The 23749-nt window shown below is 43.4% G+C and overlaps 2 protein-coding genes across 11 annotated transcripts in view; both read left to right on the top strand.

Annotated features, from left to right (window-relative positions):
* Positions 1 to 9684, top strand: part of Plcxd2 (phosphatidylinositol specific phospholipase C X domain containing 2) — a 51210-nt gene extending 41526 nt beyond the window's left edge. The window contains exons 3-4 of the mRNA XM_051150009.1: positions 659 to 900; positions 9009 to 9684. Coding sequence (XP_051005966.1) covers positions 659 to 900; positions 9009 to 9165 — 399 coding nt within the window. The 3' untranslated portion in view covers positions 9166 to 9684. The remainder of the gene's footprint in view (positions 1 to 658; positions 901 to 9008) is intronic.
* Positions 9685 to 20407: 10723 nt separating this feature from the next.
* Positions 20408 to 23749, top strand: part of Phldb2 (pleckstrin homology like domain family B member 2) — a 218099-nt gene continuing 214757 nt past the window's right edge. For 6 of the 10 annotated variants that reach the window (XM_051149997.1, XM_051150005.1, XM_051150002.1 and 3 more), the window contains exon 1: positions 20408 to 20617. In XM_051149997.1, coding sequence (XP_051005954.1) covers positions 20612 to 20617 — 6 coding nt within the window. In that variant the 5' untranslated portion in view covers positions 20408 to 20611. The remainder of the gene's footprint in view (positions 20618 to 23749) is intronic. The other 4 variants (XM_051150006.1, XM_051150007.1, XM_051150000.1 and 1 more) reach the window with 1 other exon arrangement.

Here is a 23749-nt window from a genome sequence, read left to right as displayed (position 1 = left end):
ATTCCTAGGTGCCATTTGCATGAAGGTGAGAACTAACTCCCAAACGTTGTGCCCTGTGACAATTTGGTTCTCTGTCACGTACAAAATAAATAAATAAATACATGCAATAAAAAGAAAACCATTATGCAAAACACAGCTCCCACCTCAAAGAGAATAAGAAATAGTTTATTCTTGAGCCAAATAGGAAAGGGCTGGGAACACAGGCTCAGGTTGCCTGGAACAGCATGTCCACTGTGGAAACGGTCATATGAGATTTGATTAGTCACGGAACTAAAGGAAGCCATAAGGCGGTGCCATTCATCCTCATTAGTAGGGACCCCGAGTAGGCAGATTATAGCAAGAGAAGTTACCGTAGGTTTCAGATGCAGTCTGTGGACGGTTTTTGCTCTTGGAAGCTGGGGGCTCTCCTGCGAATACATGTTAAAGGTTTTCACCGGATAGTCAAAAGAACATTAGGTCAGGCACAGGTATGGCCAGTGAAGGGCTCCTGAGAGGGTCAAGGCTAGCCTGAGATAACACTGACTTCAGCCTTCTACCTCCCACCACCAGACATAAGATCATGCACAAAGCTGTGGCTCGTTCCCCCCGCCCCATCCCTCCACCCCACCCTCCCCACCCCTGCTTACGTGACCATTTTTGTTGCTTCTGAACATTTCAGGTTCTCATTTTCTACCACTGCCCCTTCTACAAGCAATACCCATTCCTGTGGCCAGGCAAGAAAATTCCAGCACCCTGGGCAAACACCACAAGTGTGCAAAAACTGATCCTCTTCTTGGAGACCACCCTGAGTGAGCGAGCCCCACGTGGGGCCTTCCACGTCTCCCAGGCCATCCTCACCCCAAGAGTGAAGACCATAGCCCGAGGCCTGGTGGGAGGCCTCAAGAACACACTCGTTCACAGGTAAATGGTGGCTCCTGGTTGGGTGGTTGGGTGGTTGATTGTTTGGTTCATTTATTTGGATGGTTTCTTGAGACACTTCAGGCTGGCTTGAATTCACAATCTTCCTGTCTTTGCTTCTCTGATATTTAAATGATGGATTCACATACTTAGCCCCCCCCTCTCACACACACACACACACACACACACACACACACACACACACCTCTTTAGTAAAGTTCTTGTCTGGCCAGCATAGAGATCTGATTCTAGTGTCTCGAACTCCTGCAAAACCAGTCCTGAGCACAGTGAACCCATGTGATTCTCGAATCCCAGCACTGGAAAAGTAGAGCCAGCAGGAGGCCTGACGCTCACGAACTGGTAACCCTAACTTAATTGGCATGTTCTAGGCCAGGAAGAGATTCTTTCAAACAGAATGGATAACAGCTGAAGAATGACAGCCACCATGGCTGTCTTCTGGCTTCCCGTACGACCACAGACACAGGCACCTACAGGCAACCATACCTGCACTTACGTGAACACCAACACATAATTTTTCTTGGTTCTATTCTGAATGCACAACAGTAAAACTTTAAACTTTGAGAATTACAACAAAGAAACTTTTAAAACATACTATTTTGAAAAGCTGTGGATTATAGTGTTATTACATTAATACTGCTCTAAAAATTGTTGTTTCTAACAAAATCTCCATAGTTGCATTTTACCAATAAAGACTTAGGAGCCAGATGCTGGGGTGAAAGCCTGCTAGCTCAGAGAGGCAGAGAAAGCACCTTCCTCCGCCGCCAATGTCCCAGAAGGAGGAAGAAAGGTCTTCCCCATGCCATCTCAAAAACCCTCAAACTGCATGTTCCTCCCTTCAACTTCCTGCGCATCTCTCTATCTGCCCTCCTGACTTCCTCTTACTCTCTATGGTTTTTGTCTGTTCATTCTCTATCAACTATTGTTGAATTTCTTTAACCCCGTTCACAGTAAGCAGAAGGCTCTTAGATTAAAGGTGTGTGCTAGGGCTGAGCCACACCACACTAGAAACAGGTTTGTCCAGTAAACAACGCGATCTCAGGGTTCACAGTGTGATCAAATATCCTGCAACAAAGAATCCTGGGACACTTTGCTAAAATGTTTGTGTCGTTCCGTAAGTAAGTGCTCACTATGTTTTGATACAGTGCAAGCCCTCTGAGCTGATGTCACGGTGTGCTTTCTTTATGACACACGGCCATGGTGATCCTCTTACTGCCCGTGCAGTTGGCTGAGAGATACTTACTGTTTAAGAAGCATTAAATCCAGGCTCCATGCCAGAGACTATAAGATGGCCCTTCGGAAATTTGTCCTTTCTTCTATGGTGGCCATGAGTCTTGAGTACCATGCCAAAACTTCAAATACTCCCCTGGGACACAATTAAGCAGGATATGCAGTTAAACAGAGATGGTTTCAGTCATTTTGTATGAGATGACATTCTCTGTCGTGAGCACCAGTAAATGATGGATAAAGGCTGTCAAGAAAGCATATTCCATGTCTATGCACATGTGGGTATATACGTAGATTGTGTATTGCATATGTATATGTGGTATATGTATATAGGGATGTTATAAAATGTACTTGTCAGTAGGCTATCCCTTGTAACACAAATTAAAGAAACTAACGTATTTAGGTTTTCTAAAAAATGATATTTGTAAGAATCTGTTTGGTTCTTGAGTTGAGGGTGGTGACTGCTGTAAGGACAGTGAAAGCTTTGGCCAGTCAAGTCACATGACCAGTCACATACAAGGCACACTCATTCAGTTCTGAGTTTGGAGAGCATGTTTTAAATAATAGCCATGAGCCTCATCAGGAGTTTAAAAGGCAAGTGACATCTGTGCTCTTTGCGTGTAAAGTCAAGCATGGACAGAACCAGAGGCTCCCTTCTGTGCAGCGCCTCCAGCTCTCAACTGAATTAACTGTATATGACTGGACACTAAGAGTCCCATGGGCTGGCTGCGCTGCTGCCATGGGCTGCCTATGCGGCTGTTCACCTGCATTTCCCAATACTTGGGAAGCTGGGGCAAGAGGATTATGAGTTCAAAGCTATCCCTAGACTATATGGTAATACTCTCGGAGGCAGGTGTATGGTAAGTGAGACACTCTTTGTAGCCCAGGCTGGCCTCAAACATACTAATTGCAATCCTTCTGCTTCAGTCTTGGGACTGTTAGTGTGAGCTACCATATCTGGAAAAAAAAAAAAAAAAAAAAAGGAAAACAAAACAAAGGTGAAAAAACACCTTAATCCAGTGTGGTATTTCTTTAAAGGACCTAGAATTATATGCTTTTCTTTTTAATATATGTTCGTGTTCTCATTCCATTTCTCTCATCCTTTTGGCAAATTTGTAGTTTAACATTATCTTTTTGTTCATTAAATGAAATGAGTTTTTCCTGTATTTCAAGAAAAACAGAAAGAGTACCTAAGAGAGACAGGTATAGAGACACAAGATGGGACTTATAGCCTTTGCCCCACAGACACAGTCTTTTAGCAAAAAGTAACATTTGTATAGACCTGTGTGAAGACTGTACCACTGCAAATCTGTGTGGACAGCCAAGAAAGACTATTTCAGACTAAGGATATGTTTTTTATTCTGAATAAACAGGGCCCTTTTGCAAATGATTTTATTGATTCTTAAATCCAGGCCAGCCTCTCGAAGGGAAGACGGGTGCCACCATCTAAGGCACTCCTGGGACCTTATTTAAGACGTCACTCAGGGAAGCTAAGTGACTAGCGCCATAGATTATAGCTAAAATTACAGGTCCTGTAAGAACCAAGGGCCTGTCGGGACTGCCTGGCTCCAGCCCGCGTAGTGCCAGGCACTGATGTCTGATGTGAGCAGAGAGGATGGCGGGGTCCTGTTGCTTTGTCTTCTCTGGCCCAAGATGGAGTTAATCATGCCTGCATCTGGTCAGTTCACACCGGATGCAGCTGGTAACCCACTGTATCGCTATACTCTCATTTCCTGCTTCCTCAGTCCAGCTGCCCATGAACCCCAGCCTCTCTGTTTAATGGCAATGCAGAGAGAGCATGAGCCCAAAGGCAAGGTCTCCTTGCTAGTAGCAAGAATGTGTCCCTTAAAGGAGTAGCTGTCTGGGCATCCTAGTCCTCTCTGGTCATGGGAGTGTTAGGGGTGTGATCCTGACATTCCTGTGCCTGAACATCAGCTGAAAGGAGAACCGTGGCTCTGGTCTGGAATTTGTTCCCAAATGCCAGCGAATCACATGACTGTCATTTCACCACTGAGTAATCTAGGCCCTTTTCCTGAGCACTAGCACCCTTAGTGCCAGTCCCAACTGTCTAACCAAGCAGGGGTGGCTGTCCAGCTGAGTGTAAGCAATGGTCAACAGCTCACACCCAGGGAAGGCCTTGGAGCCCCCTTCCACTGAGGAGGTCATCTTCAACTCTCAGATGACCTAGAGCCATGAGATTCTATTCGCTTAGACTCATCATCCTGGAAGGAAGCCACAAATGTATACAGCCCATTCAGACTAAATTTCTGTTGTAGTTTTCCTCACAGTAGAATCAAATGGAGGTGAATTTTGCCTAAGACTGAGGACCAGGTGGCCACTGGAACTCTGGATGGGGATAAAGGTTGAGTCAGAAGCCTATCAGATCCCTATTAAGGTCACTAAGTTATGCTCCCTCTCCCTCAGTTGAAAGGACAATCCAACCAGGTGTGGTGATGCATACCTTTAGACCCAGCACTCCAAGGCAGAGGCAGACAGATCTTTGTGAGTTTGAGGCCACCCAGACCTACATAGTAAGTTCCTGTCTCAAAGAGAATAACATCCTAACCCCACTGCCTCCAAGGGTGGGTGAATTTGGAGAAACTGTTTTTTAAAGAGGTAATGAAGTTGACAAGCCATTAGGGTGAGTCCAAATCCACTGTCACCAAGTCCAAAGGAAATTTAAAGCCAGAAACAATAGGAGCTAAGCATGGCAGCACAAGCTCCAAACCCTCGCAGGCTGGGATGCAGAGAACCAGCCATTCATGGTCATCTTCAACTATACAACCCCACAGGGATATGTGTGTATGCACACAGAGAAAATGCCACATGGGGGCGGGGGAGAAGGAAGTCACTTGCAAACTAAGAATAAAAAGGGCCACAGAAAAAGGCCCACTCCAACAGCATCTTAATCTTGGGCTTGCAGCCTCTAGAACAGGGGAAAATAACTTCAGTTCTTTCAAGTCAGCAGTGTATGTGTTGTTATGGCAGCCCAAACAAGCTAGCATAGTCTCCCTGGGCAACGGGGTGGCCCTGCACCAGTTCTTGAAATCTTTGCGCTCTGCCTCTCTTCACCACTTCAGCAAGAAGGTATGGGACTATAGCATATTTATACACACACACATGCATACATATATATCCCCCTATATATTCACATATATATGGGTGTGTCCCATATACCCATATATATGCTTCCATATATGTGTGTATATGTGAATACACACACACACATATATATGTACATACATACACACACATGCCATATCTAAACAACTTCATGGAACTATAATGTGAAGCTAAAAGTGCCTATCTCAGTGGTGACTAGTAAAGAAATAAGGTGGTCAGCTGGGTTCTGTGGTAGGCCTCAAGGTCAAAGGGAAGCTTTAAGTCCAGTGCAGTAGCCTGTGGAGTTGTTGTCAGCCATATCTAGTCCAGCCTTTTGCAAAGATCTCTCTTCCTGGTCAGTGCCAAGAGTTAAGCTTCACAGTGGATTCTACATTTCCCGTGATGTCATCTGGTTCATTTGCTCTTTGCCTTGGGGAAATTTGGCTCCTACAACCCGAAGCTGACACAGAACTCTTTGTCCCTGGACACCACATGTACTTAGCTCTTCCAAAAGCTCTATACATACTCCTGGAGTCTTCCTAGACATGGCCCAGCCTGCAATGGGCTGGGTTGTCTCCAGGCTATCAAGTATCATTTCCCCAGAATGACCAGCAGATGGCGCAGAATCTCCAAACATAGGCACCGACCTGTGCTATTTTGTTTTTTGGTTAGTTGGTTGGTTGGTTGGTTTGGTGTTCTTTTTTCTTCTTCTGTTTCTTTTTCTTTCTTTAAAAAAAAAAAAATGATCATAGCCCGTCCCTCTTCACCTCTCTGTCCTACCCTTTCTCTCTCTCTTCCCTCTATCCCCCACTACTCCTCAGAAAAAGGGAGCCCCACCCAAACAACCCAGCACAGCAAGTCTTATTATGACTGAGCACACCCTCACTCCCATGTGGTCTTTGGAGGCAGACCTGGGCTGTTTTGAAACCTTGAATGCCACAGTCTCACCATCACTGTGTCCTTCATGTAGAGGACTGTGAATTTTTGGTCTTTGTGTCTCCCAGAGTTCTGTGTTTTCAGCCTGTCTTCTCAACACTTTCTTACCACTACTCATGCAAATCTTTCTCTCTCTACCTGTTTTATTCTTTTGTTTACAATCCCTTTCCCTCTGCGAAGTACATGACTGAGTGCTGTAAGCAGGCATGGACGCTTTCTGTGTACTATTGTACTGTCTTTCTAATTCACCCTGTTGTTCACAGGGAGGAGCTTAAAGGGACAAAGAATTTTAGTAAATTGAGATCTTTAAGTGCCCCAGCTAAAGATGGAAGGACTCTCATGAGTCACAGCCAGCTATTAAAATAAAATGTAAATTGATCTATCAGCCTTTTTTATGGTAGACTGTAGGTCCCACTGAGTGAGAGAAAACTTAAGCTCACCATAAGCAGAAAGAAAAAGGAGGTGGAAATGCAGCTGAGGTCTTACCATCACTCCAGGAAGTGAGGGTGCATCATGGCAGAGGGAGGACACCCTCAAAGGAGAATCGAAATGAGGAGGGGAGGGGTAGTGGCAGCCAGTGAGACAGTGAGTGATAGAAAACAAACAGACTTCAATGTTAGGTAAAAACAAATCACCTAGAGTCCCATATTTGACCACGTCCCCTGGATGGGGAGGCCTGGTGAATCTCAGAGGACGGATAGCAGGCTACCAAGAAGAGACTTGATACCCTATGAGCAGATACAGGGGGAGGAGGTCCCCTTCAGTAATAGTCATAGGGGAGGGGAGTAAGGGGAAAATGGGAGGGAGGGGGGAATGGGAGGATACAAGGGATGGGATAACCATTGAGATGTAATATGAATAAATTAATAAAATTAAAAAATTTAAAAAAAAAACAAAACAACCCAAATCAGACCCAAAGAACTCCCACTAGCTCAATCAACCTTAAGCCAGTTTCCACCTTCCCTTGCTGGCGGTTAGTGCACACTGTTTACCATGTTGCTCCCGTGTGGTTCCTCGCCCTTGTGTCACATTGGATTGAAAGCCTTGTTTACATCATGAGCTGCTGCGAGCCTCTGTTTATAAATAACCCCAGCAACTGTATTTAAAAGACAACTGATTAGATACTAATCTACGAAAGAGCCCTGTACAGCGCTGGCATAAGGCTCTCTGTGGAAAGTGAATCCTGACCCTGACTTTATGCCTTTTGCAAAAATTAACCGCCGGTAGCGTTAATGAGTAAAATAAAGTTGAACCCCCTGAAGCTTTCGGAACACATGGGAGGAAGTCTTTGTGAATTGGAGGTGAATGAGTTTCTTAAGTAAATCACAGGAATTTGAAAAGACACTGACGGGGCATTGGAAAGATGGCTTGGTGGGTTAAGAACACTTACTGGAGAGGTGGCTGGGCAGAGTACCCAAGCTCCCTTCTAAGCCTGTGACTTCAGCTCCATCTTCAGGATTCTGCATACCCCATACACAGCACATGCACATACCCTCCTAAGGACACATACACATAAATAAATCTTTTTTTAAGAAAAGCAAAAATAACTGACAAATTACATTCTATCAAAATTAAGGAATTCAGGCTCATGGAACAATTATTGCTGAAACTGGAGGCAAGCTACAGGATAGAACAAACGCTTGCAAAATACATCTGACCAAAGGCTGGTATCCAGGGCGTAAAAATAATTTATAAAGCTCGTCATGTAAAAGAAGAAAGGGGGAATACTATCAAAGCATTTGGTATGAAACTCTCAGAGGAAGGATAAAAATACTAAAGAAAAAAATGATTAAAAACTAAGTGGAAAAATTGTTAAAGCGTTGACTAGATACATGCAAGAAGAAGGTACACACGTGACCAATCTCCATTCTCAGCAGTCCCCCTGCCACAGCCTTCCATGTGCTGGGATTACAGGCATGCGTCACCACACTTGGTTTAGGATGACTAGACTAACACACTAACAGGACCAGTTTTTAGGGAGACTATGAACTGAGCAAAGCTTTCCTGCTGTGTTGGTGGGACTGCACAGTGGAATGATTCCCTTGAGGAAAGGCCTGGCAGTTTCTTACAAAACTAAATATTAATAAAGCCTATTATAGACCAGTTTTGTCCCTTGTTTTTTTTCCCCAAGTAAAATAAAAGAAAATGCCCATAAAAAGACTCATAGAAGAATGCCCATAATAGTTTCTTCATAATGGCCCCAAATTAAAAACAATCGGAGTATCTAACAATAGAAAAATGGATAAGCTATGTGGTATTTATACAATGGGACGTTATATGGTACTATAAAAAGAAAAGAAATGCAATTAATTATATGCACGCTGACATATGTAAGGGACTTTATATATGTTTCCAAGTAGAGTATGTCAAAAGTAGAAGAGGCATTGATGGAAAGATAGTGATGCATTAACAGATGTGTGGCAAACAAAGCAGTTATGTGTCAGTGGTAAGATAGGTAGATCCAATTACTATAAAAATTCTTCCAGTTTTCCATATGTTTGAAATTTTTTATTAGGATCCCCAAGAACCTAACAATAAGAGGACTGTTAGATTTGGTGTTATGAGGTCCTATTATGTGGCTGCCTGTTTGATGCTGGAAACAAATAGTTCTCCTTCATTGGAGAACTTGGAAAGCATACTTCTCTGGTAGACTGCTGACTCCATATTGTGGAGGATATAAGGCTTATGTGCACGTGTCCCCAGGGGCTTGGGTATTTCTGATATACATTCAGTGGTATATAAAAATGTCTTATTTCCATTTCTAGAATTGTCATTCTAACCCTCACTATCTGTCTGTCTGTTCTCTTTTTCGCTCGACACTCACGCAGGAACCTCCCTGCCATCCTCGATTGGGTGAAGACTCAAAAGCCTGGAGCCATGGGTGTCAACATCATAACATCCGACTTCGTGGACCTGGTGGACTTTGCCACGACAGTGATTGAGTTGAACGACCTTCTGGAGAACCAACCTCTTACTAAATGTTGAATTAGCGTTTTGTTTAATTTGGATGTTGAGGTTGTTGATCCAAGGTAGGATTCCAGAGTGTTCCATTAGGATGGCTCACTCCTGGGCAGTCATGGGGAAGTGAGGAAAAGAAAGAGGGCCCTCCCCTCCCCACCTTTTTTTCTCACATAGCTATTGGGATAAAAACACAGGGGTTTTCATTGCATTTTCTCCAAATGAGACTTTTGAAACCTAAAGTCAAGGGAAGAACACATATTTCATATGGCCAAGGTCATAATCTCTCCAGTGGCTTAGGGTGGCAAATGGAAGATAGAAGTATGGTTTCCAGGTTCCAGGGCTCCGCAGCATCTTGTCTTATGTTCTGGGGTCACTTGAGCCTGTGTGAAGACTAAGTCAGCAAGGCACTTCTGGTCAGAAGAATGGTACATGCAGGCATGAACCGTCCTCTGAGAGTCTCTGCCATCAACGTAGAGCTCTGAGGAGCTCCAGGGAGCCAAGAGCTAGGTCTCTCTTAAACTGGACAGCATTCACACTTCTCTACAGGAGCAAGATCTGTTTATTATCACAGTGTTCAGCCGCAGGCTGGCCTCTGAATAGCTTGACTGAAAGTGCTCACCTGAATTCTTCATATAAACAGTGCACACCACCCTTGGCACCAGAAATGCATCTCCTTATTTTAAAATAGTGATTCCTTTCCTTTTTCTTTTGGGCCCTATCTTTAAAATGAAAGGAACAGTGGTAGGAAATCTTTTGTATGAGGGCCCAACAAGAACTAAACATGCATGTTTGTGGCATGCCCGAGTTCTTTGACTTAATTCTGTAGCTTCTCCCCAAATGACTATCAGGCAAGGCACCTGCGTCATTTTGGCAAAGTCCTCTTTGGAGCGAGGTCTTCGAGCCAGATCCCAGAATCATATTTTAAGATTGTCTGTCTGGGACCCAGTCTGCTGTAGGACACATTGCTAAAGAAAAGGCTGCTTGTCTGAGATACCATGGAGATGGACACAGGATGCGTGCGAACGTGCAATGGCATTAAAGGAGGACGTTCCAAGTGGGTTTTGGAGCCCATCTGTAACTCCTTGCAAACAAGACTACCTCGGGGACATTTAGGGTGACTCTTATGTCATCAAGTGAGAAGAAATAGCAATGCTGGGACATTTCCACTTGTTTTCCCATTTGATCTATTTCACGTGGGTTGTTCTGCCAACTAAGTACCACTCACTGCAAGGTGGCTTGGAAACTCAAAGGTTCTTTTTTTTTTTTTTTTTTTTAATTGATAAGAGGTGCTTTTTATTGATAAGAGCCCTCTTCTGTTTCATTTGCTTTGTTTATGTATTTATTGACTTATTTATTCATAGTGTAAGTATCTGTAGTGTTTCTTGCCTCAAGAACACTCACAGGTGTTTGCTGGACTTTTCCTACCCAGGACAGATGCTGCTATGGTCTTCCACCCACGCACTGGATGGTGCATCTCAGGGCTGTGAGTGACCTTGTACTTTGCTATAGATGTCCTATCCGAGTCCTGCTGAGGATAGTGTAGAAGTGCAGATGTGATCCAGACCTGGGAAGCTACTGCCAAAGGCATGCACAGGGCAAGAATGAGAAGGTCATGGAAAACTACACAGACACTTTGGGAGAGAGTGGAAAGAAAGGAACTAGGAATAATAGCTGAGCACAGACAGTAGTATGCTTCGATACCTTCCGCCCTATCTGAGAATCCCTAAGGGGGTCTCAGATTCCAGATTCCTAAGGAGGAATATAAACAGGCGGTTGAGGCTGGGGCCATGCATTTACAGTGATTGCTGGACCCTCTCCTGGGGGTTCTCACATCTTTCCTTCGACTTCCTGGTCAGATTGTGCATGCTGACTGCAATAGGAATACCTTGGGTTAGCTATTGAAATCATGCATGCCCCTGATTGTTGACTGTCTGGCCTTTTTTTTTTTTTTTCTCCCTCTAAGGTAATGTAGGCCTTGACCTTTCAATTCCATAGCTCATGGAGGCCACTGCACAAATGCCTCTGAGAAAACCTGATTTAACTTCTGTTCTTGACGTTGAATCCCTCCCAGAGGAGGCTTCTGGAACCGTCCTGTCAGATTGTGCCAAGCCTTCTCTGAACAAAGCTTCCTCAACATCTTAAGGTTCCTTCGATTACAAAACTGAGCTCTCCAGAGATGCTCTGAAAAGCTTGGCCTACCCTCAGGTTTTTATTTTTTGTGGGTTTTTGTTTGTTTGTTTGTTTGTTCAGTTTGGTTTTAATTCTCAATCCTCAATCCGTTGCCAGTGACTAGATTGTACCCCATCTGTTAACCCTTTGTTACTTGGCAAAGAAATAAGGAGGCAAGAGGAGAGTCACTCTGCTCTGGTTTATTTGCGCCTCAGCTTTGTCCAAGTGCTTGGTGCTATGGGGCTAGCTGTGCGAGCATGTATCTGCACTGGACACCAGTTTCACTTTAAGGCTGCCGACTGTTCAGTGAACTGTTTACTTCATTCTCTCCCTTTGTTCTCATGTGCACTTAAGTGCACCTCAGTGTGTGCATGCTGCACCATCAAGCATAACACAGAAGCACAGAACACTTCTGAGGCCATGTGTTCGGCCCCTTCTCCCATAGTGAGTGCATGCATGTACTGACTCCTCCGTGCTGCTTTGCTGATAGTTTGCATGTCTGAGAGGTAGGGGGAGGGTCGGTCACAATTTCTTTGAGTAATTACTCAAATCCCTGCCCCAAGAAAAGGTTTCCAGTGTTGTAAAGGCTACATGTGTTTTGTTCCTTGAAGACTAAAACAAAAACTCAGGTGAGTTGGACAGAGGAAAAAAAATGGAGCACTGGCTCCATGGCCCATTCTGTAATAGTTCCCAATAAGAATTCTGACCCAAATATTTCAAGTGTTTTCAAAAAGCCTAAGTGTCATTCAGATTATAAAAAAGAAGGCTCTCATAATTGCTCAGAATCAACTTTAAGAGCAACTAAGAAGCTACGTGATTAAGTTGGTTTCATAGAATTTGGAGCCATTTCTATTTGGAAATTTAACTGAGTTCTTCATGAGTCCTCTGCACCATTCCAGCACAGCCATATTTTCTTAATGGCCCAGACCTTTCTAGGTTTCCGTGGGTTAAAACAGTGTCTCAGGGCTTGAACATAGCGTTTATCAGGAGTTCCATGTATGTTATGGATGGAGACAATTTTCTTAGGGCTAAACAGAAAGGTCAGGATGGAGTGGATGGAAGAGACTGGTGAGTGTTGAGGATTTAGTCTGATATCATGACAGATCTTAGAGGTCATGCAAAAAAAGAATGCTTATATTTGCTGCATAAGATTTGATAGTCATTTTATTTTCTTCAGTGCTGGGTCCAGGCCCTTGAATTTTTTAGAACTGTTGATCTAGAGTTTAGATTTCAAATCCAAGATTTTATATACATGCAAAGAAAAGCACAAAAATCTGCGCACAGGTCATGAAAGACCTTAAGAATCCCACATTTTTCATAACCTCATGTTCACATATGAAAATTTATGCTTCTATCCAAGAAGGCAATGAAGTGAGGCACTGTGAGATTAAATGAAGCTTTGTGGTGTGTCAGGATACCCAGGAGGGTTTTTTAGTCTTACCACTAGGAAGCATTCCCAAATAGGCGCAATACAACCCAACCACTAGCACAAGTAGAAGATGGAGACCCAGAAGAGATCCAGGCTGGAAAGACACTGCTGTTTTCTCTGAGAAACAAAAGGGCTACACATTGACATCATTACAGATGTTTTATGATGTCCTTGAATGTCACCTTCTGGGAAGCAGGACAGGCTAACGGATGAACCACAGCCACAAGAGCTCCTCCCTTAGCTGAGCAACTGAGCTAACCTGTCATTGGTTCCTTCATCTTTAATAATGTTGCAAATCTCAATGGACTGCTCCGTAGACTATATAAAGTCCTAGGGCTTGGCCTAAATGCCTTGCACTCTGGGGATGTAGCCTTAGCACAATTCTTCCTTCTGTGCACATGTGCAGAGAGCATGGTGGGAGCCGTTGTCCAAGAGTGTGGTATAGGCTTATAGAATTGACTATGTACTATACCTTCTGAGTCTATGTAATATTTAGGGCTTAGAGAAATCTACCAAAATGTATGTAGTCCCTCCCCTACCCCGTCCTCACAGGGGTGAGGTTTCTCAACATGTCAAGAGGAAACAGTAGACACTGAAAGTATCAAACGCCCAAGCTGACAGGAAGCTCCTTGGGTACAGCATGTATGTCCATGTAGACTTCACTAACTGTCTAGTACATCTTAGCCCTCTTCTGGAGCTGCTTCCTTATAGTTGGTACCACAGTTTCACAGTGTCGCCTTGGGACATAGGAGAGTGAACTGATTGAGCAACAAGCCGTGTTGATATAAACGTCCCCTTAATTCCAGATGGTTCTAATCAGCTCTTTACTGCCCCTTCAGTGTCCACATCCTTGGGATTCCTCAGCTTCCTGCTACCTGCACTGGCGCTAATGGCAATATAGCTGAGCTTGCCTAACTCAGATTCAACACTAGGAAAATGCTATTGATTTTTTTTTTTTTTTAATAGGAGCATCTTAGACACCTTCTAAGATAAGGACATCGTGCTTTAGATATTGTGTTTTAGCATCAACTCCCCAAACCTGTTCTTAAATGTTACCAAACCCATTTTAAGACAAAATGGTTTGAATAAGCCAGTTGCCCCTCTCTTTGTGGGGAACTCAGAAGCACAGTCTGTCGCAGCAAGTGCGTTTTTCTCTGAATCTTCCTCATTCTCTTGATAGAATGCTACTTTCCCCTCTTGTCACGTAGCATTCCCTCATCATCCGCCAGTGACTGCAGCAAAAGATGCTGACAGAGGGCCCTCTCTGACCGTGACAGTGATTCTTCTTCAGCCTCCTCAAATCCTGCCTCCTGCTCCCACCCTATCACTAGAACTATGCTTAACTGGAGCCCTGAACTTGGGACCAATACTTACTTGGGGTAGCACAGGCTTGCTCACAGTGTTAAGCCCACTGAGAAGCATAACACTTTGAAAAGTCATGGGCCTTGGGCGTCTCTGTACACTTGCAGCATCACACCTGCTATCAGCTAATAGCACTAATAACGCATCAGTAATAGATTATAGTACCAAGATGATAAATCTTAGATCATATTATAGAAATAATATTACCTTGCTGCTATTGATTATTACCCCAGTATTAATAAGTATTAAGTGCAGGTTGTGTATTATTTGTATTATATATATACCAACTGTAACACTTAGCCTTCCTGATTAGTAATTTTAAAATTACAGAAATTGTGATAGTAAAAATAAGTCATGGTCAGTATCTGATAAATGCTGTAATGGAGATTATATTTTGTCTTCTGTTACTTGACTTACACTGCAATGCATGTGGTTTGCTAAACTTAAGGAATAACAATCGATTTTACCAATTTTAAGGTTAGGGATAAAATTGTGCATATATGCTACTTGACACTCTGAGACGTATTTGTGGCTTGACTGTCTCCTTCACTTGCCTTCTTTCCCTCTAGGAAGTAATTCTTCAATTATATCTCTTCTTTCATGTAACCTGGATTAAATCACTTGATTCATCCAAGAATATTGTGAAGCCACAATACCTCATTTTAACTGTGAAACAAAAAGTGTTAATAGGTCTGATCATATGGTGTGTTTCCTTGTATTTGATTTGAGCCATGTATGGTTTGAACATAGTAATAAACATGAATCTTTAATAGCCATGTGTCTTTGGTTTGAATGAGCATTTTCATACTGATCTATGTCTAACTTTATTTTAAAGAGCCGACGATTTGGTACCCAGAAGACTCGTCTAAGCCTATCTACAGTCCCTAGGATGGGCAGTGTGTGGGATGTGTGCACTGGCACATCTACCACGCTTCTCCAAACTTCATCCTTAGCACTGTAGTTATGTCTGTTAAACTTAGCTCAGACCTTAGTGGCATCCATAGTCCCATCTGATCACCATCTCTGGCTCACCCCAATTTGAACAATTGCTAGGTGCAAAAATGCTCAGAGGTGACATAGCCGTGCATGCAGTGACTAAACGAGAATAGCCTGATGTTCCTGTTCCAATAGAGATTACAGAATTTGTCTTCTTGTAATTACTTTTAATGTGACATATGAGGTCTATTTTATATCCTCAAACCGACTCCCCATTTTTTTTTTTTGCCTTATATATTTCCAGAACAATGAGTTGTTATAAAAATCCTTTGTATCAATTTAGCAGAGATCAAATTGATTAGTAGTGCATCTCATGAAGCCAAATTCTGGAGCGAGTAAATAGGAATGACAATGTGTCTGTTAAAGTTACCTCTGCAACTTCAGAACGGCGACACAGTGGGAACGTTTTGCCTGTATCTAGCTGTCGCTTAGTAAATCTGCCACACTAGTCTTTGGCCGACTTTCATGTGCATCTCGTCAGTGATTCCCATTTTTTTTTTTTAGATTTGTATTCATATATATGATATGAGGGGCACGAAGTACCTGGTTTCATCATTGTAACCTTATATATGTGGTGTACTTATGACTGGGCCCAAAGAGAAGCAAGGGGAGTATGCTCTCTATGGTGTAATCGCAGGGATATTACTCTCCTTCATCATTCAGCTTCCAAGCAAGCACTTTAGTGGGGGGACACTGCTTCTGTGAAAAGGAAGATCTTGCATTTTGTATGGACTCCATCATAACTAACCACGGGTTAATTTATCATCTTACTGCCAGGCTGTAAGCATAGCACATGCATGGACCTTAGTTTCTACAGGAACTCCATCACCTCCCAGTTGTGTGACCTTAGGCAAAGTCTGTATATGTATTGCTATGTTCAGACCATGGTGCTTAGTAGCATGCAGTAGCAGCTATTCCTGCAAGAGGCTATAACTTTGCACCTACACTGTCTGAATAGCACGTAGAGCCATGCCTTTACCAGTGTTGCCTGGTAATGTCCAGGCTGGGTGAATGATTTGGCAGGAACTAATCACTGAGACATAAAAGGGGTAACTTCAGACAGTGTGGTCCACTCATGGGGCTTCTCAGTAAAATGTCTGGATGGTGCTGTGTACCTAGATCTCCTTTACTCTCACTTTCTCCCACCCTGATTGTGGGGGGAGGTCAATGGAATCAGTGGAGTGTAAAGGAGAAACTGGAGATGATGTCCTAGGAAGTAATCCTCATCTGTATTTCTATATTCAACTACTGAAAATGGTGATTCTTTATTTCTTAGGGTATATCTTAGAATATGCCAGTGAAAATATGGGTTTTGTTTTTTGTTTTGTTTTGTTTTTGTTTGTTTGTTTGTTTGTTTGTTTTGGTACATAGAAAGTTGCAAAGTTCCTGTACCAAATATGTGTATTTCAGACAGTAGCGCTCATACCACTGGCATTATATATGGTGAAGTGAGTTATAGCTGGTCATTGTCCTTAAATAAAATGATGCTGTAGCCCCTCAGTCAACTCCAATCAATTAAAAGTGAAGTCTGAGTTGAGTGAGCAAATTTTTTATCATCTAAAAAGAAAGAGGTAGTAGTATCCAGCTAATGTTTAATGTTATTTTGTTTGCATTATATTTGTGACTGTTCTCTCTTTGTAAGGGTTTTTCAATAGTGATATAAATTTCTCATTCAAAATAGTTTTCAGTATAGGAATAACCTGCACTTCTGTCCCTTCCTAGACTTATTTGGGTAGGGGATGCAGCTGATGCTGCCAGTTGCGTTCTGCATTTTTTCTTAGACACCTCTTGCCCGGTAAGTATGTATGTGGGCTACTACATGAGATAGAAAGCCAGCTCTTCTCTGTTTTTCAGTAGGTCACTTCATGTCGTCTCTAGAAGTCCATCTTCCACATCTGAAACAACTCATGCCAGAGGGAGGAAACAGCCTTTCTGTCAATCCCACCCACTGGATAAACAGCAGATGCAGACAGCAAATCTCACTTCTCTACCTCTGGAAATGATTCCCTTTCTGTGACTCCCTGAGGTCAAGATGCCCAAGAGTCCCAGATGTCTCTGTGTGTACGTAACATTCCCCCCCCCCAAGAAATTCTTCTAACCAGCAGCAGGCTTTTGTTTTCCCCTCTAGGAATGTCTCCCATGACCAAAGGTAGGTTCTTATTTTGAAGACTTGAAACCTTTCAGTCTCACAGAGGGTGAGATGTTGTAAACTAGCAACAGTGGCTCTGTGCCTTAGTCCTCACCCAGGATAGCCTGGACCAGTGTCAGAGTGGAGTGTTCTCACAGCTGGCTAATGTTTGGGGGAAGCATAGAGCTTTCCGTAAGCATCAAGTGATAGAAAGAGCTTAGGCAGTTGGGTAGCTTTAATCATAAGGACCAAGCATCTAAAGAGTAGAGTTTATCTAGAAGAGAAAGACCCTAAGAAGTTCTCATTGCATAAAGAGGCCACTGAAAGCCGCTCTTTCTTTAACCTGAGAGCTCAGCTGCTGTGGGTCCGAAAGACTTTCTTGTTTGATCCTCAGTGGGTGCTTGCTCAGTCTAGGCCCAGGGGCCTTCATTTTACCCTATGTGAAGTATAAAAGGAAGATGACATTAGACTGCCTCCTGCTAAAGTCATCAGCTCTGTGTTACCACACACCAAGAATTAGTTCAGGAGCGCTGAAATGCTGCAGAATGAGAAAATGATGCACAAAAACTTAGTCAAATGCATATTTCTTTATGGTAGAGAGTCTGCACCTGACTTTAGATTCTCAAAAGACAATCTGTATTCCTGGGGCTAGATAGATGGTTCAGTGGTTAGGAGCTTATAACTGCTCCTTCAGAGGATCCAAGTTTACTTTCCAGCATTCATGTTGGTGACTCACAGGTACCCATAGCTCCATCTCCTGGGGAATTGACTTCTGGCTTCCATGAGCACCAACACTCACATGCATACGCACACCATTTATTAGAAAAGCTTGGTCCTCCCTACTAAAAAAAGAATTAAGACTCGTGTCAAGTTGTGCGGTATAGGTGCTCCTTTTAGAGGTAAAGTGAAAAATAAAAATAAAAATCAGATTAGAAAGACCAAAGCAAGTCTGAAGGGTCTTACAGACCCTTAGAGGGACTATCACAAGAAGAGAAGCAGGCTCACTGGTACAAATGCGGAGGCTCAGGTGCCTGGCACATGCCTGGACACCACCTCTCAGAGAGATGCCAGTAAACCAGAGCTCTCCACATGAAGCACAAGTAGAAGGGCGAGTCCCGACATCATAGAAAGCAAGAAGTGTGGAGAGAGGCCATAAGACGGGAGCTTAGCGTGGATATCTGTAATGTTTTCAAGTTGCTACATGACTTAGATTTAAGAGAGTATTTTTTTTTTTGTTATTATTCTTTTTGTGGGTACTTTATTCTTTCAGGTATTTCACCTGTCTGTGTATGTCTGCACACAACATGCATGTACAGTGCCTGCAGAGGCCAGAAGAGGGCAGTGAATCCCCTGAAATGGGGACAGATGGTTGTTACTAGCAGTGTGTGTGTGTGTGTTGTGTGTGTGTCTGTGTGTGTGTCTGTGTGTGTGTGTGTGTGTGTGTGTGTGTGTGTGTGTGTGTGTGTGTGTGTGTGCACGCACTGGGAATCAAGCCTGGCTCCTCTGGAAGGGCAGTTCGGTTCTCCTAACTGTGAGCCATCTCTCCAGCCCAGACTTAAGTTTCAAATTTTAAGTTTTAAGATTTTCAATGTAGAGAGGGTGAAAGAACACTCATGCCAGGTGATAAGCATACAGGAAAACAAAACGAGTGAAGGCTGACTAGCTGAAGCCCAGGCTCTGAGCCTCTTCCGGATGCTGTTTCCACCATGTACACCTGCTTCCCTGTGGGTGTAGGGAATAGCAGGGAAAGGAGTTAGCATTTCCAAAAATAAAGGGTGGATAGAGGAAAGCATCCCTTGTGGGAAGGTGCAAAAGAGCAGCTCCCCGTCATGAGGCAAGGCATGCAGTATCAACTGCCTCTTGCCACAGGGAATCACACCTAACTTGATAATTCAAACAACACAAATTCATTATTCTACAGATCTCCAATCAAAGGCTTAAAATGGGCCATCGAGATCATGTTGTCTCTTAGGGTCCTCAAAGAGAACCTATGTCTTTGTCTTTTTAGCAGCTGGACGATATCTACTTTCCTTGACTTGGCATCTCTTTGTCCATCTTCCAACTCGTGACATTGTATTTTTAATATTTGTCTCTCTTTTTGATATTACACGACCTCTGATTTTGACCTCTTATGATTATATCAGACTCTGCTTGAGTAAATTGCAATAATCTTCCATCCCAAGATCCTTAATCTATGAGGCCCTACCTTTTCCTAAAAACCTATAAGCAGTTGATGGCTTGTGGGAGATGAAGAGGCATTTTCTTTAATGGTGTAGCCACTGATAAGTTGTCTATACTCCTGTAAGTAACCCTAACCAAATTAATTCACACACACACACACACACAGACAGAGAGAGAGAGAGAGAGAGTCCATTTTTACTCTGTAAGGCAGTGGTTCTCAGACTTCCACTTCTTCATGTTCTAGTGATCTCCAGCCACAGCACTGCTTCATTCTACTTCATAACTAATTTTTCTACTGTTATGTATAGTAATGCAAATATTTGATATGCAGGGTATCTGCTATGTGGCACACACACATCCCAATATTTCACGACCCACAGGTTGAGAACTACTGATTAAGGAAGCAAACTCACAGATTCTGGAAATCAGGCCTGGATACCCTTGGAGAGCTATTAGTCAGATTATGTCAGACTGTGTCATAGGAAGACTGCTGCTGGCCTTGCCTTCAGAGCAGATCTGGTTCTATATCTCAGGTTTAGCACTTCCTTCTGGTTGTGTGACCATCACTCCATGAACCTCTGCTCCCTTGCCATAAAAAAAAAGTGGTAAGATATGTGGGAATATGTCTAACATATACCACATTTTTCAATACATACAGCCCCATTTCTTCAAAGAACTATAAGATAATTCTCAGAAAAAAAGTCAATAGAAGAAATTCTGTTAGGAAACTGGAGTTTTAATAAAGGATTCTCTGAACTCGCTCCTGAAGCTGTTAAGACAGAGTGAAGCAAAGCGCTCTTTTCTCGTGTAGATTATTCTCAAAGCCTCTTGTCCACACAGTGACAAGGTAATCACAGCTGGATGGATAGTCAACAGCCATCAGCTCCTGCTCTGTCACCACCTCCTGGTCCTGCTCTCTGGTTCTGCCTCCCAGTTCTCTGGTTGGATCGGAATAGGCCTGGTGTGTGTTGATTGGTCAGGTCTGCAGCAGAGACCAGCACAGACTCCTTCACATCTGTCCACACTCCTGACCATAAGTAGGTCGCTGACTGTGACCAGCAGGAAAGAAGACCAAAGGGGACTCCTTGCTTTCTTGCCCAGGAAAGAGTGGAAACCGGTGTTGATGATTCTTGCCCCAGCCCAGAGATAATACTCTCCAGCTGAGTCAAGAAAGAAGCTGGGAAAGACTGGATGGGAAAGCAGCAATGGAGGTAGGTAACCTACCCAATCGGTGCTCCTCTTCTCAAGGTCACAGAACAAATATCATGCCTCACCTCATAACCGGGATATCTTTGAGACTGGCCCGCTGGAGGAGTGGTGGTAGATATCAGTGTGTCAGGACAACTCAGCTTCTTGAACATTAACGTATTCTGGAAAGCAAACTCTATTTCCTTCTGTCTTCTCTCTCCTCTGAAAGTTGCTAGATGATCTTGTACCTGTTTCAAGTTTTTGAAAGATTTATTATCATCTTTCATTATTTGTGATTTACTTCCATGGGCGGTAAACTTAGCTCAGTGTTCTGAAACATTGCTTATATATTTCTTTCTGCTTACAAGAAATACCAGAGAAGACAGTGAATATAATTCCAAGGAATGTAATATCCATTCAGAAGTGACAGGATTTCTCAAAAAATCACGTGCATTTTCCTGCTTTGGAACCTAGGGGGTTAAAAAGTCCTGACATTCCTGGAGCAGAATCAAGCCTATTTACCTAAGCTTTATCTCCAGAGCAACCAGGTCAATCATTTACTGACCCAGCACCATTTCCTACCTTTAGAGGAGGACCACCAAAGTCCTTACCTAGCGGAGCACCCTCGCTCAGCTAGGGTGTGTGGAAGGTGTTCTCAGAAGCCAGAGCCCACGTGCCTTTCTAACCCCTATAAGACTTTGTTCTTTCCGGAGCTGTAAGCACCGGAGAACCATATCAGCTCAGTGACTCATTAACTCAATCAAGACTCACACACAGAGACCCGATTCCCGGTTTCCCCTTGAGCACAGGAGGCTGTAGCTTTAGAAAGAGCCTCGCCTGTCCCTGAGGACCCAGGAAAGGTCACCTTATAGTCTATGGAGACATTATCTGATTCTTGGGGGAGAATAAGATTATGTAGAAGTAATAGGGAAAGGGTAGAAATTTCCTCAATTCCACACATTCCAGAAACTTTACTCTTAACAAATACAACCCACTCTTCTTTAGTCTGAATGTAGCCCCACTAGTTGCATAAGTGGCTTATTGCCACTACACTGACCTGTCAGGCCTATGTAATGATTTCTACCTCTTACAATTATTAGTCAGGTGGTCAGTGGTAAGGAGGCCTGACTCTTTTGAGCTCCTTTTAGGGAACAGAATTGGCCCATGCACTAAACGAAGTGATGTGCGATGCCTATTTGGTCAATCATTTATAGCTAGGCTGTGAATACTCCCGGGTGAGTATTGCTGCTGGAATCTTTAGTGGCCTTGACAGTTAATTAGATGCAGGAATTGAGACCACTGAGGACATTAAGTCCCACTTGTGATTTGGAGAAAAGCTGGGCTGCCCCCCAGGAATGTCTTGGAGAACAAGGGAAAACTGAATTCTGTGGTTATGCCCTGGAAAATGTCTAATGTGTCCATAGCTTCAACCTCGAGCATTGTCTGTAAATAACACAGGTGACAGTGGCTGGTGTAAAATAAGCAGAGTCTTCATGGCATTTAAATACACTGGCTAGATTTACCCATAGTCCTGTAGGCTGCCTTCCTAGGTCAGTGAGCCAGGTCAGAATTTTCTGTTCCTTGGATACTAGCTAGAGGGAGGTTCTTGTTGAGACTGACTGACTTAGCATAGACACTGTCATTCTTTTTCCACATTAGGAAGTTAGAACCATGGAAGTCAATTCATTTTTTCATGATGATGCTGTGGTCAGAGCCAGAGCCAGAACTAAATTCATTTCTTCCTTGTTGCCAGTCTGTTGTCTTCCTCATGAGTCATAGAGTTGAGAACACAGAGTAGCATATTCTAGAAAAGCAAGCCAGAAAGTAAATGATGCTCACCAGCACAGATTTTTCTGCCCCAGTTCCTGCTTGTGCCCTGTCTGAGGCTAGTATGTGCCTCTACCACCAAAAGGCACAAGCAGTGGACCATACACTTCTTTGATGGAGGTGAAGGAAGAAACAGGCAGGGAGCAAAAGAATGTGTGCCAATGTAGCAGCCACTTCAGTGTTCTTGACCCCAAGGAACTAAGTTCATTCTGAGGTTAGGACTTAGTCCCTTTCATTTCATGCCCTCAAACCTCTGACCCCTGATGGAAGTATAAAATCAGGAAACAAAATGATACCACCACACCTCTGGGAACTCAGGAGTTTACCCTCTCATGCATCCCAGCTAATGTCCACTTGGTAGAAGAAGGCTTTAAGCATGAACCGTTAACAATCCATTCTATCAAGACTCCAGTATCGGCAACTTTATAGACATGTGTTGGCGTGGAATTAATCTTAGTTTTTATTGCTGTTAAAAGACACCATGACCATGGCAACTCTTCTAAAGGAAAGCATTTAATTGGGGCTAGCTTACAGTTTCAGAGGTTTAGTCCATTATCGTCATGATGATATGCAGGCAGACATGGTGCTGGGGAAGGAGCAGAAAGTTCTACAACTGGATCTACAAGCAGGAGAGAGAGAGAGAGAGAGAGAGAGAGAGAGAGAGAGAGAGAGAGAGAGAGAGAGAGAGAGAGAGAGAGAGAGAGGCAGGCAGACAGACAGACAGACAGACAGAGACACAAACTGGGGGGGCCTGGCTTTTGCATTTGAAACTTCAGAGCCTGCTCCCACAGTGACACACTTCCTCCAACAAGGCCACATCTCCTAATAGTACCACTCCCAATGGGCCAAGCACGTGAGTCTATGGGGGCCATACCTATTCAAACCAGCACAGACTCTGAGTGGCTTGTTGTTTAGGAAGTAGTTGAGGAGTCTTCAGCAACAAGCCTTCCTCTGCCCTTCAATCCCAAATTCTATTAACTTCTCTTTAAAGTGACGTTAGCTGTCTGGCACAAATTCCAGGGCAGCCACAGTTTCCAGTATTTACATGATTAAGATAAAAACATGCCGTCACGAAAAGGTTCAGTTAAACATGGTTGAACAAAGAGTTTCTTCTTGCCGTTGGCCTGCTCCTGCCCACCTCAAGAATGTAGCAACAAAGGCCTTACAAGAAGGAATTTGTATTTGAATCACTATGTCCACCTCCTTAGTCAGCTGGCCTCACATGAACCATATTCCTCTGCTATCACTCTTACCTAAAACCCCAGAAGAAACAGAGAAAGCTGTAGTGGGAAGACAATGTCTCAGAAGAATTACCCACCAATATCAAA

This window comes from Acomys russatus, chromosome 8, assembly GCF_903995435.1.
Source record: "Acomys russatus chromosome 8, mAcoRus1.1, whole genome shotgun sequence".
NCBI classification, from domain to species: domain Eukaryota; kingdom Metazoa; phylum Chordata; class Mammalia; order Rodentia; family Muridae; genus Acomys; species Acomys russatus.
This window is presented reverse-complemented; position numbering and strand designations above follow the sequence as displayed.